Below are 18155 nucleotides of genomic sequence, written 5' to 3'. Positions count from 1 at the left end.
ACCAGGGCCCCACCCATGTCTACCACCACCCCCACCCCCCAGCAGTGCAGGGGCAGCCTCCACCAGGTCCCCACTCGTGTCCCCCATTATCCCCACCCACCAGCAGTGCAGGGGCAGCCTCCACCAGGCCCCCACCCATGTCTACCACCACCCCCACCCCCCAGCCACCAGGGGCAGCCTCCACCAGGCCCCCACTCATGTCTCCCACCACCCCCACACCCCACCCCCCAGCCACCAGGGGCAGCCTCCACCAGGCCCCCACTCATGTCACCCACCACCCCCACCCCCAGCCACCAGGGGCAGCCTCCACCAGGCCCCCACTCATGTCCCCTATTACCCCCACCTCCAGCAGTGCAGAGGCCGCCTCCACCAGGCCCCCACTCATGTCCCCCACCGCCCCCACCCCCCAGCAGTGCTGGGGCAGCCTCCAGCAGGCCCCCACTCATGTCTACCACCACCACCACCCCCCAGCCACCAGGGGCAGCCTCCACCAGGCCCCCACTCATGTTTCCCACCACCCCGACCCCCCAGCAGTGCAGGGGCAGCCTCCACCAGGCCCCCACCCATGTCTACCACCACCCCCACCCACCAGGGGCAGCCTCCACCAGGCCCCCACTCATGTCTCCCACCACCCCCACCCCCCAGCCACCAGGGGCAGCCTCCACCAGGCCCCCACTCATGTCTCCCACCACCCCCAGCCCCCAGCCACCAGGGGCAGCCTCCACCAGGCCCCCACCCATGTCTACCACCACCCCCACCACCCAGCAGTGCAGGGGCAGCCTCTACCAGGCCCCCCACTCATGTCCCCATGCACCCCGACACCCCAGCAGTGCAGGGGCAGCCTCCACCAGGCCCCCACTCATGTCCCCTATTACCCCCACCTCCAGCAGTGCAGGGGCAGCCTCCACCAGGCCCCCACCCATGTCCCCTATTACCCCCACCCCCAGCCGTGCGATTTGCCTGGGTACGTGTACTTCGGGGTGCGCGGGAAGTCCCACACGCGATTAGCCTGGGTACGTGTACTTCGGGGTGCACGTGAACTTCCACACGCAATTTGCCTGGGTACGTGTACTTCGGGGTGCGCCGGAAGTTCCACACGCGATTGGCCTGGGTACGTGTACTTCGGGGTGCGCGTGAACTTCCACACGCGATTGGGCCTGTGAGAGTGGGGTACATGTATTCCAGGGGTGGGCGGGAATATTTACCCGCCACTGTGCCTGTGAGAGTGTGCTACGTGTATTCCTGGGGTGGGCGGGAAGATTCACACGTTCGCCTACGACGTGCCGAAAAATAAATGGTCCAATCCTGAGACACGTACGCCAGTATGAAGCAGGCGTACGTCGACCCGCGCAGCATAAAAGTGCACGCAAACAACAAACAAGCTCATACGCCAGGATGAATATACCATTCCTAGCAGCAGTGGCCGTGGGTTACCAAAGAAGGAGGAGGAGGATAGTGAGGGCCCGAATTTTCACTCCCAGAACCAGCCTTTTTGGGATGCCTGATGACCAGGTGTATGGGAGATACAGGTTTCCCCCACACATAATACTGGACCTGGTCAGTGAGTGGGAGGATGACCTCACATCACCCACCCTGTGCTCCCAAGCACTCGGCCCCCTGGAGAAGGTCCTCAATGTACTGCACTTCTTGGCCACAGGATCATTTCAGCGGACAAGTGCCATAGTGGGTGGGGTGTCACAGGCCACGCAGTCACGCTGCCTACACCAGGTCTTGAACATCATCACTGCACGCCCATCAGTCCGTAGGCACATATACCTGCCCAGGACACCTGCCGAAAGGCAGGCTGCCACCCTCGATTTCTACGGTGTGGCACAATTCCCAAAAGTGCTAGGTGCCATTGACTGCACCCATGTGGCACTACGTCCCCCCAGGGCATCTGAGCACATCTATAGGAACCGCAAGCACTGGCATTCCATCAACGTGCAGGTAGTATGTAATGCTAAGGGAATCATCACCTCAGTATATGCCAACTATCCAGGGTCCACCCACGACAGCTTCATCTACCGAATGTCTACCCTAAGCCGGGACCTAGAAGCTGGGCGGCATGGCGATACATGGCTGCTTGGTGAGTATGAATGCCACTGCACATGCATGCATGTCAGATGCAGAGTTATGTCACTACCCCACTAATGATACCCATCACCTCCTCACCAGGGGACAGTGCCTACCCTCTGAGCACCCACATGATGACGCCAATTCGGAACCCCATCACGCCTCCAGAGGTAAGATACAACACAGCCCATATTGTAACCCGGGGCATAGTGGAGCGCACATTCGGATTGCTCAAGTCACGCTTTCGCTCCCTTGACCGTTCTGGCAGGCAGCTGTTATATGCGCCCCCAGTAGTGTGCAGGATCATAGTGGCAGCATGTGTCCTGCACAATGTTGCAACACGCCGGGGCCTGGCCGTGGACATGGTGGTGCCCCCACATCCCCAACCACATGCACGCCCGCTGCGCATGGGAGGGGAGAGGGCACGGGGTGAGGCAGCCCGTACGCAGCTGGTGGCTAATTACTTCACATAGAAATCACACCCCAGTCGAGTGCACACTGGCCTGGCACATACCATCTGATAAGCAATGATGACTCGACCTGACAATTAAGACGAACAAAGGGACTGTCAACTGTCAGAACCATAGCAGCCTGAGATTGTTCATGTGGAAGTGTCCCAATGTGTGCATCCCTACCTACACAAACACCACCAATGCAGTGTCATGAAAAGACACTTCCATGCTGCAGAAATGAATACCCACTCGCAAAATACTACATGAAAACCGTGCCATGTCACCCACCCCCTCCCCGGCACGGCCACAAACCACACCATGGCATGTTATGCAATGTGAGAGGAAAGAAATGAATCCCCACAACATGCCCCAAGTGTCAGCAGCTACAGTGTCCCTAATGGAAACATGTCCACACATGAAATGCTCACAGTAATGCAGGACCTACAACCCACATTACCAAATACTTACCAAGAATACCAATCACCTACACAACCTCCAACCTACCTTAAACATGACATTACAGACTTAAAAATTAGCTAGCCTCACCACCTGATGATGACAGCCCTCCGAACACTTCCAAGTATACAGTGTTAGCGCCACGCAAGAGTGTAGGTGCACTGCTTACAACATGGACTCCAGTTCCAAGGTGGACCGCATTGTGAAGACATGAGGAATGGACCTGCAAATATGGAGGATGAGATGGATGCAGAGGCACATATCAATACACCACGCAGTGTACAATACAACAACAATATGCACTATGAATGTATACACAGTATTGACTACAGACTGCCCACACAGCTCATGGGAGTCCAATGTCACCATGTACGTCAATGTCACTTGGGCACACCCTTTGCAAGCCCATGGAAACGGGAAGCAGGAGGGGTGTGTGTGACAAAAACCCAAGCATTTGAACCAAATCCATGACAAGCCTGCATGTGCCCAGCCACAATGCAGCGTATGGCCACGGGAGCCACACGGCAACACACTGTCCCAAAAAAAAAATATATATAAATAAAATAAAATCAAAAATGGCCATTAATGGGCCCGGAAGGGGGTTGGGGAGGCCACCCAGGAGGTCCGAGGACAGGGTGCACACCAAAACCCACCTGTGTGGATCTTGCGAAAAAAAACACCTCCATGGGCTCATGGCCTACATGGCTACCCTATTGTGGGAGTATCACTGCTGTCGCTATCCTCACCCTCTGCAGCTGCATCAGGAGGTGGTGGCACTATGGGAGGCAGCCCACGCAAAGCCCTAGTCTGTTCCTCCATGGCTGCAAGCATGCGGGTGTGGTAGGTCTCGTTCTGGAGGATAAGTGTGCGGAGGTCCCCATGCAACAACTCACGGGATGCCCGGACCTCCGCCCTAGTTGCCTGCATCTCAGCTGAGAGCGTACGGGTGAGACGCTCCAGCTGCTGTTCTGTCCTTCGGTTTGTTGAAGCCTCAAGCTCAACAAGAGTCGTCCTGAGGTGAAGGAGTATCAGCCTCAGGGCTTCCCTGTGGCCCTGGGACTCTATGGAGATGGCTTCCTGCAGAGTCGCCAGTGCCGCCCGCCTTTCCCTGTCGGATGCCAACATATCCTCCCTGTGTGACTGGCAGATGGAGTCGGTTGCCTGCTGTAGTCGCTCCATCAGCCTTTCGGGGGGGGACAATGGAAGTGGCCACCCTATCCATGGCCTGAGCCATCATCTCTGATGATGCTGCCTGTTGGGTTGCATACCGTAAATGGATTGCTCCCATGCGGTATTGCCAGGTGGCGTACGGCTACCACGTCGGCGGGCACCACACCTGTCTGGGGCAAGGCGAACTGCGCCTTGCTGTGCCGGCACTGCCTGAGGCTGCAGGACTGCATTCCCCCTCTGATCTGCTGGCCCAGGAACAGGATCAGATGTCGCGGAGTGTGACCCTGCATCCGTAACCACCAAAGGCGTACCTGCCAACACTGACATCCCCATTGAGGGTTCTAACCCTGGTGCAGGTGGGTCGGATAGAACAGAATCCCTCCCAGGAACACTCACCTGCGACGGCACGTAGGTCTCATCATCCGAATCGACACCTGAGTACAGCTCGGGGGAGGTGCAGCCAGAGACACCCCTTGAGAGCACGACCTGCAGCAGTTGTGGGTTCTCACCCACCACCACACCACGTCCCTCACTGGTGGTCGGTCGGCCCTCAGACCCCTCCTGGGTCTGCACCATCTCCACAACCCCAGCAGTATCAAGTGCGTCTTCCCCTGCAAAGACATAAAAGAAAACAAATGGAAACAGGCATTAGCACTATGGCACACAATTAGGGCTGAGAGGCTACAGAAACAGTACTTGATTGACACATGTCCCACATGACTAAAACACTCCCAGGCATGCACCGTCACTGCGAGTGTTGGGGAGGCAGATGGCACACATTGATGACACCAAGATGGAAGATGAACACATTTGCTGCATGCTGCCTAGCAGTGGCATCACACATTGGCCAGTGATTGGCAGGTCAAATACACATGCCATCACACAGATGGCATGTACCCTAGCCATGAAGTGAAGAGGGAGAGGAGGTCACCAATTGTTCATTCAGTCCAGTTTGTTCATATGATTATTTTCATTGTAATGGTTCAAATGTTTAACCTGCAGCTGCCAGTCAAAAATGGTCCTATAGCACAGGGACATGTCCAAACTAATCATGTCCACGAAACTGCGCCAGTCCACTGTACCATAGCCATGTCAGACATGTGACAATAGGACTGAGAAATCCCGAGTAAAAGTTGTGGTATGCAAACAATCTGCCTGAATAAACAGAGGTAAATAAGCAACAGTGTTGTGGCAAGATGACACTCCAAGGGCAACTGGCGTGGTGTTGGGCTGGATGTCTAATGTTGGCCGAAGGGATGCTGCTATACCCAAATGCTGTTGCCAAGAATGTATAGGAAGAGGCACATGGGTGAGCCGAACCACTCAGGCACACACACCCTCCCCTGGCACCCAAACAGAAGCCCTCCCACACACACCATGCACATGGATGACACACACATGCGTGTGCACTCACCGGACAATGCCTTGTAATCTGCCAGTTCTCCCACACTTGGATCTGTTCCTCCGTGACGTAGGTCCCAGCAACCTGCTCATGTGGAGTGTCTGTCGTCTGCTGGAGACCCACCTCCAGTCACTAGAGTTGCGGCATGACTTGAGGCCAGCTTATTCTTTGCCCTGCGCTTCAGGTAATTCAGCGCTTGTAGCATTCATTAGCTGTGTGCCTCACGATTCCAAGGGCACTTATGATGTCCACAATGGTCTGCCAGTGTGCCTGACGTTGTGCAGGTGTGGTCTTGGATCCTGCAACAATCACCATTTGGCAGTCATGTGCGGACACATACTCTACAAGTGTATTCAGTTCGGCCTCATTGAAGCTAGGCTGTCTTGAAGGACCGGACTGTGTAGCCGTGTCTGGGGCATCAGCCTCTACTGGACGAGCACTCTTCCTCTTCCGCTTGGAAGGTTGTGGGGATCCTGAGTGTCCTACGCCGCTCTGGACACTAGGGGAAGGAGCGTGGGATTGCACACTCAGCATGGGAGTTGGTGCAGGCATTATCTCAAGTGTGATGGTGTCAGGGGGAATGTCAGCATGATGGACTTGGACCGACACTGTCCTGGATGGGTGCGTGAGAGGTGGGGTGGATGGAGCCGCAGCTGCCCCTGCAGCCTCCCCAGCCTGCCTATGCCGGGCAGCAGATGACGTAGCTGCCCCTGATCCACGTGGCCTGATGACACCAACGTTCACCGGCGCACGTGGCCTAGACCTGCTGACCTGGAAGTCAGCCATGGAGTCACCCTGTGCTAGGTCTGGTTCCACAGTGGGCTGGTCCAACAAGGGCTGAGCATGGATGGTGTCAGCCACGGTAACCTCAACCAGGGGGGGGCATGGGTGTCCCTGACTGCTCCTCCTTACATGGGGGGCTAGGGGCACCCTGCAAGTCACGGCCACGTCCCCTACTGGATCCACCACGGCCACCACTTGGGGCTCGGCCACCTTTGCCACCCTTACGGCTTGGTCGCCTCCCAGCCATGGCACTGATGTTATTGTGCGTATGGGAGTCGATGTGAACTATTGTCCTGGGCAATTGGGGGTCAAAGGGGTTGGGTACCAGATGGTAATCGTACCCTAGTGCTCTAGCAAGGCTGTATGTCACCCCTGGGGAAAGATGACGGGTCACGCAACGCACAGGCACCCCAAAAAAGAGAAGTAAGGTGCACGCAACCCCTCCTAGACCACGTGCGTGGAAAAATAAACCTGCACTACGCTGTGGCACCCAGGAACACAAGAATGAACGTATGCGTGTCACACGCAGCCTAGAATGACCTCTGAAGGGGTACGCGACACACGGGGCAAGCACAGATGTTAAATACGTGCGCGACTCACCGTCTGCCAGGAACAAAAGCGTGAAAAATATGCGCGTGTTCTCGTTGGCAACACCCCCGCCAAAAGAAGAATTGTACGCTGTCTGAGGAGACAGGACAACAGTAGTAGGGACCGCTGTTTGAGGAAACAGGCCCAGGAAATAGATGAAAAGAGAAAAAGCTGTCAGAGGTAATGGGGAGTACGAACTGGAAACGCCGTGAAGTAAATCGCGTGTGAACCGACAAGAAGTACAGATTTCACCCACTCGCTCTCCACGAAAAGCACATACAAGGAAATGGCATTCTACACGTACCTTTTATACACACGTTACAGACGCGCATACACGATGAGGCCATTTCCACCAATTACGCGCTTTGACACTCGGACGTGTATCTCTTCATTTTTACACGCGCCATTCTCTACGGCCATGCGCGTGACGTCACAGCTGCGCATGGTGACCTTTGGGCCAATGAAATCGCATATGCGTGCTGATGTGCATACGCGCTAAGGGCCTTTCCTCGATTTACACGCAGACGTGCAGGATTTTCACATGCCAAATCACTCCGTATCAAGCTGGCCACGCGTAAGCACACGGAAGACCACACTCCTGCCCAAAAGGCCGAATTACTGCCCCCCAGAGCCCCGAGCAGCCTCCCACCAGCCGTCTGCTGCTGCCTGCCCGCTGCCACCGTGCCCTGCCATTTGGTGCCTGCACATCAGCCATCTGCAGGGGTCCATTTGCTGTGTCCACCCCTGCTGGAACAGAAGACTCCTGACTGGGATACCATTGCTCCACAGCCCAGCCCCAGGACCCAGTTGCCCACCCACTCCTGCCTCTGGGGTTGCCATGTCGGGCACTGCAACATCTGGCACCACTGGCAACCCCTGGCCAGAGAGGCAGAGGGGCACCAGCTTCACTGCCACCGAAGTTGGTGTCCTGGTGGAGCAAGTCCTGGGGCAGTATGATGCCCTCTTCGGAAGTAAGCGCGCCAACAAGGAAGGACGGACTCGGATCTGGACGGACATCGTGACTGCCATCAACGCGGAGGGGGTGGCAGTTCGCGACTACCAACATGTCAAGAAGCGCTGGGATGACTGCAGGTCCAGGACCCTCTTGAAGGCCCGGCGCCTCGTGGAGGGGGGCCGCATGAGGACCATCCAGATGAGGGTCCTGGAACGTGTAGGCCCAGCGCTCCACGCCCAGATCCTTGAGAGGCAGACCCGTCTGGAGTTGAGCGGTAAGTGGCCAAGCATTGCTGTGTGAGACAGGACATGTCGCAGTGTGCTGGTTGTCTGATACTTGCCTGTGTGTGTGACATAGGCCATGTATGCATGTGTGTTTGCAGGGACGTCATGCATGTGAGACCAGTAATGTGTGAACCACAAGGTTGGTGCATGTGTTCAAATGCAACATGGGTTGCCCTATGCGGAGTGGCCAAATGAAATCATGCCAGTCTCTGTTCCTGGACATGGGTGAGGGATGGGTGCTGATGCCATGTACAAGTATGCTGTCCATGTCTGTGTGTCTGACCTGCGTGTCTGTGACTTGTGAATGCCAGGGATGCATGACACATGTCTGTCGCAATGTTCAGGTTCACTGATGCAGCCTAGTCATCCTTGTATCCACTGTGTCTGTGGTGTACGAGGCCAGATGGATGAAACTGGGGTGAAGTGTGTGCATGTGATAGGCAAGGCCCATGATGCATGCGAGTACCAAAACAGTGTATGTTTCAAGAATCACTTGGACATGTATGCTAATGTCCATAGCATGCGCCATGCCTGTTACTGCATGTGTTTTACCTGCACTGAGCCATGTGTTGTGGAGGGACATGATGGAAATGATCTTTGACAGTGCCACTCATCTGTTATTGCTTCCTGTCTAGGGGACCATTGTACAGTACCCTGATGCTTGTGTTCTATGTCTCCCTCTACACAGCGCCACGTGAAGAAGAGGGCAGAGACGGCTCTGTGGAGCAAAGCGGCGGGGATGCCCCCACGGCTGCAGCGGAAGGGGTGGGTGAGCCCCCACAGGGGCTTGCAACGGCGGAAGACGGGGTGGAGCCATCCAGGTTGGTGGTTTCCACAGAGGAGGAGGAGGCCGCTACTGAGGCGCACATGGGGCCTGGTGGGGGCATCCCTGCTGGTGCAAGTGTTGCAGTCCAGGGGCAGGAGGCAGCACAGATCGCCGTGGAGGGGCCTGTGCCTGTGCATGTCACTGTCCCTGACACTGTGACTGCACCAGCAGGGATGCCCCATCCCAGGCCCGTCCGCAGGTAGCGGGGATGTCCATGTCATCTGACTCCCCTCCACCTGCGGACGAGGGGACCCCTGGCCGTATGGAGAAGGTCCTGATTGGTGTCGCGTTGCGGACAGGTGCAATTTGTGATGAGGTGCGTGCTTCCCGGGAGGAGCATGCACGTCATCACGGAGAGTACCGTGCCGGCGTGGCCCAGTTGGGAACGGCCATGGTCGGGGGTTTCCTACATGTGTCGGCCAATCTGGCGACCCTCTCCTCCTCTGTGGAGACTATGCACCAGTCGTTCTCCATGCCGTCTTCCGGCCCAGATGCCACCAGGGCCCCCTGTGGACCTGCCCCGACCAATGCAGCCGGCTCGGTGGGGATCCCATCCCTGCCACAGTCGGGAGTCGGAGGTCCAGCAGGGGTGGACACACCAGCAACTGGACCCCAGCAGATGGAGGATGTGACGGCATCATCGGGCAGGGCACGTGCACGACGGTGTCGGTGGATACCATCAGCCTGGATGCCGTCGTGCTGGCACAGGCAGTTGCGTCGGAGGCAGCGGCAGGCTCGACGTGGGAGGCATCATGGCTCGGGGCCATCAACATCAGGGGTGCAGGCATCGGCCGGTGGGCAGGGGAACCCTGGAATGGGAGTGGCTTCCGTGTGGGAGTGGTTGGGCCAGCAGATAGGTGCGGAGCGGCAGCGGGCAGAGGAGGAACGGCTCACAATGGTCAGGGCGGAGAACTCCATGCGGAGGGCGCTGAGGCGGTCTGAGTGCCTCGAGGGTCTTCGCAGGGAGTTGGAGCTGGACACTGCTTTATCCCTGCGAGACCTCGGGGCCATGGAACATGCCCGCCTCCAAGCCATTGAACAGGAGTTCGATGATGCCCTGGCCCATGACAACATCCAGTGAACTGTTGGACTAGCCCGCTGCCCATGTAAATAGTTATTTAGTTAGTGCTAGGTTTCCTTTGTTTTTGCATTTTCTTTGGACCTTTTGGACAATGGACCACATTTTTGTATATAGTTATTTTTTATTAGGTAGTGTTGTTAGATAGGTTGTATTTCTTTTGTTGGGATCATGGACCCTGGCTTGTTCACCTGTACATAGTTCACTGTTGGATTTTCTTTTCTTTTTACAATTTACCCATGGAGCAATGGCTTTCAATTATAATTTCCCATTGGATTTTCTTTTCTGGACTGTGACTTTGGACACCATTCCTTTGGATTCTGATTTTTGGTTTTGCATTTTTTTTATGGACATGCTTCTTTTTACTTTTTTTACATTCCCATTTCTGTTAGTTTATTTTTGATTCAATTCATGTTTCCTTTAATACATATTTTTTGATCAAACTTCAATGTGTATTATCATCTCATTGGTTTCATGCATATCATGATATGGGTTTTGAGATTCACTGACACCCATTGGCTGTATGTGAGGGACATGTGTTCATTTGCAAACTTGCAATTGCTGTTCTATCATGTTATTGCCATTTCTGAGTGGGTGGATGCAATACTCGGGTGGGTGTTTTGCATTTGGAGGCTGACCATAGGGACCAGGGATCTAGATTTTGATGACATGTTGGCTGGGGAACATGAGTTGGACATGAGTGGGGGCCTGCTGGCAGATGCCCCACAGTGCTGGGGGGTGGGGGTGCAGGGGAACATGAGTTGGACATGAGTGGGGGCCTGCTGGCAGGTGCCCCACAGTGCTGGGGGGTGGGGGTGCAGGGGGACATGAGTTGGACATGAGTGGGGGCCTGCTGCCAGGTGCCCCACAGTGCTGGGGGGTGGGGGGTGCAGGGGAACATGGGTTGGACATGAGTGGGGGCCTGGTGGAGGCTGCCCCTGCACTGCTGGGGGTTGCGGGTAATAGGGGACATGAGTGGGGGCCTGGTGAAGGCTGCCCCTGCACTGCTGGGGGGTGGGGGTGCATGGGGACATGAGTGGGGGCCTGGTGGAGGCTGCCCCTGCACTGCTGGGGGGGTGGGGGTGGTGGGAGACATGAGTGGGGGCCTGGTGGAGGCTGCCCCCGCACTGCTGGGGGGTGGGGTTAATAGGGGACATGAGTGGGGTCCTGGTGGAGGCTGCCCCTGGTGGCTGGGGGGTGGTGGTGGTGGGAGACATGAGTTGGACATGAGTGGGGGCCTGGTGGAGGCTGCCCCTGCACTGCAGGGGGGTTGGGGTTAATAGGGGACATGAGTGGGGGCTTGGTGGAGGCTGCCCCTGCACTGCTGGGGGTTGGGGGTAATAGGGGACATGAGTGGGGGCCTGGTGGAGGCTGCCCCTGGTGGCTAGGGGGTGGGGGTGGTGGGAGACATTTGTTGGTGATCAGTAGTGCAAGGTGACATGTGGGTTGGCTGGTGGGCATGGTCATGGTGGATGGGTTGCCTGTGGGACATGAGCAGGGGTGCAGGGTAGTACCCTGTGGTGTGGGCTGCCTGCAGGGGCCGTGGAGGGTGTAGAGAGAACACTTGGGGGGACCCACATGGCCAAATCACGTGTAGCATTCCCCGGCACCACCGAAATACACATACCCTGCAGAAATCGCGTGTGAATCTTCCGCGCACATCGGAATACACATACCCAGGCCAATCGCGTGTGGAACTTCCCGCGCACCCCGTAGTACACGTACCCAGGCCAATCGCGTGTGGAACTTCCCACGCACCCCCACCTACCCAGGCCAATCGCGTGTGGAACTTCCCGCGCACCCCGTAGTACATGTACCCAGGCTAATCGCGTGTGGAACTTCCCGCGCACCCCGAAGTACACGTACCCAGGCTAATCGCGTGTGGAACTTCCCGCGCAACCAGGAACACGCGCACACGCTATTTTTCACACAGCGGGTGTCCGTGTTTGTCGGTGCCCCTTTGCACCTCATTTGTCCTAGAGGGCCACTGTATGGGCCATTCATCATGGCTGTATATGGGTGCTTTTTGTTAGCGCACATTTTGGCGCACATTTTTTTCAGTCGCAGGGGCGCTACTGCCTGCTTTCTTGTGGCGTACTTGTTTGGCCCTGTGCGCGTCTTTGACCGTGCGCTGGTTTGCCCTATTCGATTCCATGAATACGGGTTGTAGGCGAGCGTGTGGGCGTTCCGCGCACTTGCCTCCTGTACTTCCCCCGTGACGCCCATATTTTCACACGTTGTTCCCCATTCCGAGTGTTACGCCCCGTGTTACGCCTACTTTTGTGATGTGCGCCGCGCTATGTGCGATTTCGCAGTGGCCGTGGCGCACGCTGTTGGATGACCTGTGCGCCGGCATGCGCGGCGCACATCCAATGTTTTTTTCGCGCACGGACTTCCATGAATCGCTGTGCACTGGTTTTCCTGCGATTTTCGCACTTGCACTGCGATTTTTATATTACTTTACACATAGAGCCTTTCATTACGCCTTTGTAACCCAAACTCTATATTACTTTACACATGGAGCCTTTCATTACGCCTTTGAAATTATTCAAATCCAGATCTCTAATGATGACCTTTGTTGGTCTTGTCGTTCGGCTCCTGCTTCTTTTAAACGTGTGTCATTTAAATGCTCTTTATTGAAGAATCTTTGAAGCCAGGTGTGGGGTTTGCTTTAATATATTTTTAAAATGTCCATTCCTTTGACTCTAACAAATATCCTATGGAATTTGATTTGTTTATTCTTCTTGCAATATGGTTAACAGCATCTAATTAAAGGATAGTTTTGTAAAGTCCTTCCAACGGATAGTGAAACAACATCTGCGATTTCCATAAAATTGAGAAATTTAATGCCAATTCACCTTCTCTTTCTATCAAGCATGAGAAGAAATTACTTCTTTTTATACATTCAGTGATGTTAATATTTAACCAATTCAAGTTAATTCTGAACATATTGAATGTACTCATCTTTGTGTTAAACAAGTTACATATATAGATTTATATTTATATACACAGAAATATTGCCCCCCCCTTTTTTTACTCTATTAATCCTTTAATGTGCAGTTTATAAGGCACCTATACTGATCCTTATGTGGAAGTCTGACTTTATTCTATTTCATTAACCAGTACTAAATGTGTTGTTTTATTATTGATTATATGTAATTGTTCATTATTTATGCACTCTCTACTATTACATTGATAGATGTTTGGTTTGAACTTGATCTGAATGAAAAACTTTGACATTTCAAAACAGGTTGGTTACTAAAAGAAACATTGTGCCATGTCAGTGGAGAGTGTGGGGCCTTTTAGAGAATGCTTATGTAGTAGATGTATCGATATTTACTGTGTTTTAATATTTACTGTTATTTAATGTTGTACACTTTTGTATGTGACTTTTATGATCTGCTTTGGATCTAAATAAAGTTGTAATGATGATAATGATGTCTTGTAGGGAGGTTTGATATGGGTGATATGTGTTAAAATGTGCTTGCAACAAGAACGCCTTTACTGAGCATATCAAGTGAGCATAAGGGTCATATAGAATTGTCATTGCATAGTTGTGATCAAAGTTAATTATTTTCTGCATGAAGAAAGTTTCTTCTTGAATTGTGCTTTTTAATTGTGATACTGTTGCTAATGTTGATACTGTTGCTTACATATCAGTTTATTTTAAATGTAAAGATTATTTCTTTTATAGTAGATTACCAAATAAAAGCTGATAGAATTACTGAGTGGGAATGTATGCTCTTTAATTTTTCTGTAGAAAAATTGCATTAGTGCGCATTGCTGTGCTTAATTTCTAGAATATACTGATTGAAAGTAAGTATTTGCTCTTGGTTCCCACTTAAAGAAGTGTAAGAAAGGGGTTGTGTATTTCCTAAATATCAGGTTGTAACCTAATCCTTCATTATGTTCATGGTATGCCTTTGTGTGGGTTGTAAACTATACTCCATAATTTATGCTAAATATATTATTTATTGTGTTATGTTTTATAGGGATGGAGATCACATTCACAAGCCTCCCATGGTCCTCGTCCAGATGTGTAAGCAACACTCTTCATCATGGGTGCATTTCTATTTTGATTACTGTAAATTGGTGCTAATATTTCTACTGCAACAAATCTTGCCTGGCTTTATTATCATGGTATAAACCCATAGATGTTATGTAAGACCTTAGATGTATATGGATTTGTCTTTTTTGTGGCAAAATACTTTTCAAGCAAGTTGTCCTTGCCTATTCTCTGGCAACATTTAACAGAGAATCCTTGCTCAGCAGAAGATAGTAAACAAGGTCTCCTACTGCTTGGAATCACTTCCACTAGCTCACCGAAATCCTGTTGCAGGAACAGTTTATAAAACCCACTATTTTATACAGTGAGCTGTACATAGTGGGATCTCTCTACCACAACATCTTCTGGTGCAGAAATAAAATGCACTTTTTGGCAGACACGGTGCTAAACACTGGTGGTAAGCCGATACAAGAGATCTTCTGGAAACAGACCTCAGAAAAGATCACATGGTACATCGAATTAGAAGCAGGACAGAGAAAGAAGGAATGGGAGGGGAAGGGAATGCAAATAAATGAAAACGGAGATAAGATTCCAAAGTAAATGGCCCATTGACAAGTTCAAGAGTGATGGATAAAAGGTGATGACCAGAGACTTAGGGGCAAGAAAGATAAGTAGGTGGACAAACAGATAGTCAAAGGAAACCACAGGGTCATTACGAAAGAGGAAATGGAAATGTAGAATGAAGGCTCAACTTTGGAGGAGTTTAAGATGAAGGAAGTGCCCAGTTTAGTCACCCTTTTATACTTCAAGGTATTCACAAAAATCTTTATCGGATGGTAAAAAGAGAAAATGTGGGTAAGTACACCCAAGGCTGACCTGCAAGAAATGTATAGGTGAAATTGTTTATAAACTGGGTCTAATGAATTTGAAAAAATATATATTTCTATTCAGGTTACAAATGGTCTTGGAGTGCAGGGTTTCCAAAGGCATTGGAAGTATGTGCTATCGTGTTATTTCACAAGTAAAATTGCATTGCGCAGAATTTCTGCACCAAAAATGACCCTTTCAAATCCAGCCTGGTTATTCTGTCTGCGTAATTGTGACTGACAGGAATGATTCTAAAATGTAACACTTTGCAAAATGCACTTTACGTAGTGAACTGTCTATAGTTTTAGATCTGACCAAACACTGTGAGTCTCTTATGTCGTGGCAAAGATGTATAATTACTTGCACCTATATGCAAATGAGGGGTAGTGGTGAGTTGATTGATCTCACCATGCTGTGTTATTTGAGGGGGCCACAAGGTACTGGGTTGGCATGGCAGCTACCTGATATGCTTCTGAGGGTGGAAGCAGTGCGAATTCCGCAGCCACATCAACCCCACAAAGGCGCTGCATCTCATTTGAGTTTTCTAAAAACTCAACTCTGCCAAAAGAGTATTGTGCAGACATTCCTACAAACAATACATGAGCAGAACAAATGTCAGTCCAGAAAGTTGTCAAGCAACACTATGCATTCAAATCTAAACTGAACTTGCATGCTATGCTGGGAGAAGCAACCCAGCATCCATGAGCAGTGCGGTCAGACCAAGATGCTCCAGGAGTCCATGAACCAGGTTCAGAGAGACGTGGAGCACTGTGAGACAAGGATCTGCATGAGATGTGAGAATACAAGATAAAGCAGATGTTGCACGGTGACTTTGTACCACCGAAGCATCAGGTGAAGGAAATCAGGTAATATATACAGATAGGCTCATTATCACAGGTTCAAAAATCTGTTGGCTGATACCAAACAGGAAGACCAACTGAAAACCCTGAGGGACAATAGTAATGGTCTGATCTGATATTGGGTTTACAACGCGCCTGTACACAAGTGTTGCTATGCGCCACAAGACAAGGGAGGAAGGACCGAGGGAAGACCAGACAAATTATCTTACTAGGCCTTGTGACATTCAGATTGTGCAAGTACGACAGTGAAAGGTGAAGGCAGAAGGGAGGGCAGAAAGTGCAAGGGAGAGGGTAAGGGGAAGTGTGGTCGGGGCCAGTAAGGCTCTGGGTTAGTGGGACCAGTCAGCGCGATTCTGGGAAAGTGTAAGTCGGCAGGGGGGCTGTGGAGGTTACAGATTACAGGTCCTAGGTGTACAGTAGGGCAGGTGGCAGTGCAAGGAGGACTGATAGAGGAGCCTGGTACCAAGTGAGACTCTGAGGGTACCAGACAACCAGTCGGCGCATCATACAGAAAGGTTAGCAGGGGAACGAGAGAGAAGGCAGAGGAGAAAAATATGGTCTTGAACTGCCTACGGAACTTAGGGTATCAAAAAGACTTTGTACACTGCACACTAATGCTATGGATAGATTATCAATCTAATTCTCAATCAATGCTTAAACTATCCAAATCATTAAGATATTACTTCAGGTGCAGAGAAGAAATAATCAACCCTGAAACATGGGTCGAGTAACTGAAACAGAAGAGCAACAAGTTCCCAAATCGGAAACTCCCCTCTGCCGCACACTTTCATAGGCCTAAATATAAAGCCACACGTTTCAAAAAATAAGGTTGTCAACTTGCTAAAAGACAATTGTAGGGTTATTTTGGAAGTAAGTAAAGTAAGGTCAATTCATTAACCAATTTTCTTTTGCATCACAAATGCAACTTTAATCAGTACATCTTCTCTACAATATGTGTTTTATTCTTCAGGCCCAACGTGTTTCAAGAATATCTTTCTTTTCATCAAGGGTGAATATTCAAATCATTTCTACAAAATAATACAAATAAGTGTTTTAGATGATAACAAATTCAATATATCTCTTCCTAAGGAAGGTATTCAAGGTAAATCTGGTTGTAATTACAATCTATCCATTCATGGTAATCCATTTCTTACTAAAGTAACCTTGGCCCTTCAGTCCATTATTCTATGCATAGCATGTAGAAGTTACTGATATAAATTCATAGGTTCTGCTATGTGGTATGTTAATTGGACCTAATCATGTACTCTTCATTCTCATATTGTCTGTGGTTGGTAATCCAAAGTGGAACACACGTAATCCTTATAGTTTGATGGTATGAGAAAATGTACTCCATTTCCCTGTAGGTCCTATCATTATTTACTAAGGACTAATTCAGTGCTGGAAAGGGTATTACAACTTATTTTCGAATGTTAATCCGATAATGTGGCTATTTTCTCACCTTACTGTGGAAGACATGATCATCTTCATCAGTGGAATTATAATTCATCTTCCATTTGAACATCACGTTTTTGTATGTGGTCTCTATACCAAAAGATCCCTTTTAGTAATTCTTATTGCACTCAATATTCTGAGATAAAGATAGGAATGATATTAGCTTACCTAAAAATAATGGGTCTGGAGGCCCTTCTGCTAGTGATGCACCAGGCTCCAATTAATCTCGTTGATTGTCTTTGAGCAAGTTCACAACCTTATTTTTTTAAGTTTTGCTTTATATTTGGGCTTATGAAAGTGTGCACGGGACGGGAGTTTCCGATTTTGGAGATTGTTTCAAATCTGAGAGGGGCAGGAAGGCCATTCCAGAGGGAGGCCCCTGAAGAGGAGAGGACTCTCTTGGAGAAGCGCCTGACCTTTAGAGCGTTGGAGGTAGCTGAGCGAAGGGCTTGAGAAGGGAGGTGCTTAGGCACAGAAAGTTGGATGTAGTGCTGACTCCGGCACCAGAATGCCTTATGGCAATGCAGAGAGTCTTGAACTTGATACTTGCAGCCTCCGTAAGCCAGTGGAGAAATTTCAGGGCTGGAGAGATATGGTGCCAGGGCTTGAGGCCAAGGATCATTCTCGCAATCCTGTTCTGGATTAGTTGCAGAGGGCGCAAAGTAGAGGCAGGCAGATTGAGAAAGAGGCTGTTGCGGTATTCCAGCCTGGAGTAAACCAGAGCTCTTCAGACAGTGAGCTTCTGAGGGAAAGTGAGAAAAGGTACCTCTGGGGAGGTGCAGCTAGAAGTGGGCCTTCTTGACAAGGTCCGTTATGTGAGGAGAGAAGGAGAGAGTGGAGTCTAAGATGACACCAAGGTTTTGTGCCTCACAGGCAGGTAAGGCTAGAGGGCCCAAGGAGGGT

At 51.1% G+C, this 18155-nt stretch overlaps 1 protein-coding gene across 10 annotated transcripts in view; it reads left to right on the top strand.

Annotated features, from left to right (window-relative positions):
- CAPS2 (calcyphosine 2) overlaps nucleotides 1–18155 on the top strand; it is a 1666464-nt gene that overhangs the window by 394704 nt on the left and 1253605 nt on the right. For 9 of the 10 annotated variants that reach the window (XM_069629404.1, XM_069629399.1, XM_069629401.1 and 6 more), the window contains exon 4: nucleotides 14060–14106. In XM_069629404.1, the coding sequence (XP_069485505.1) occupies nucleotides 14060–14106 (47 nt within the window). Of the gene's footprint in view, nucleotides 1–14059; nucleotides 14130–18155 lie in introns of all 10 variants that reach the window. The other variant, XM_069629408.1, reaches the window with a different exon arrangement.

Source organism: Ambystoma mexicanum, chromosome 12 (genome assembly GCF_040938575.1).
Source record: "Ambystoma mexicanum isolate Mex_15411 chromosome 12, UKY_AmexF1_1, whole genome shotgun sequence".
NCBI classification, from domain to species: Eukaryota; Metazoa; Chordata; class Amphibia; order Caudata; family Ambystomatidae; genus Ambystoma; species Ambystoma mexicanum.
This window is presented reverse-complemented; position numbering and strand designations above follow the sequence as displayed.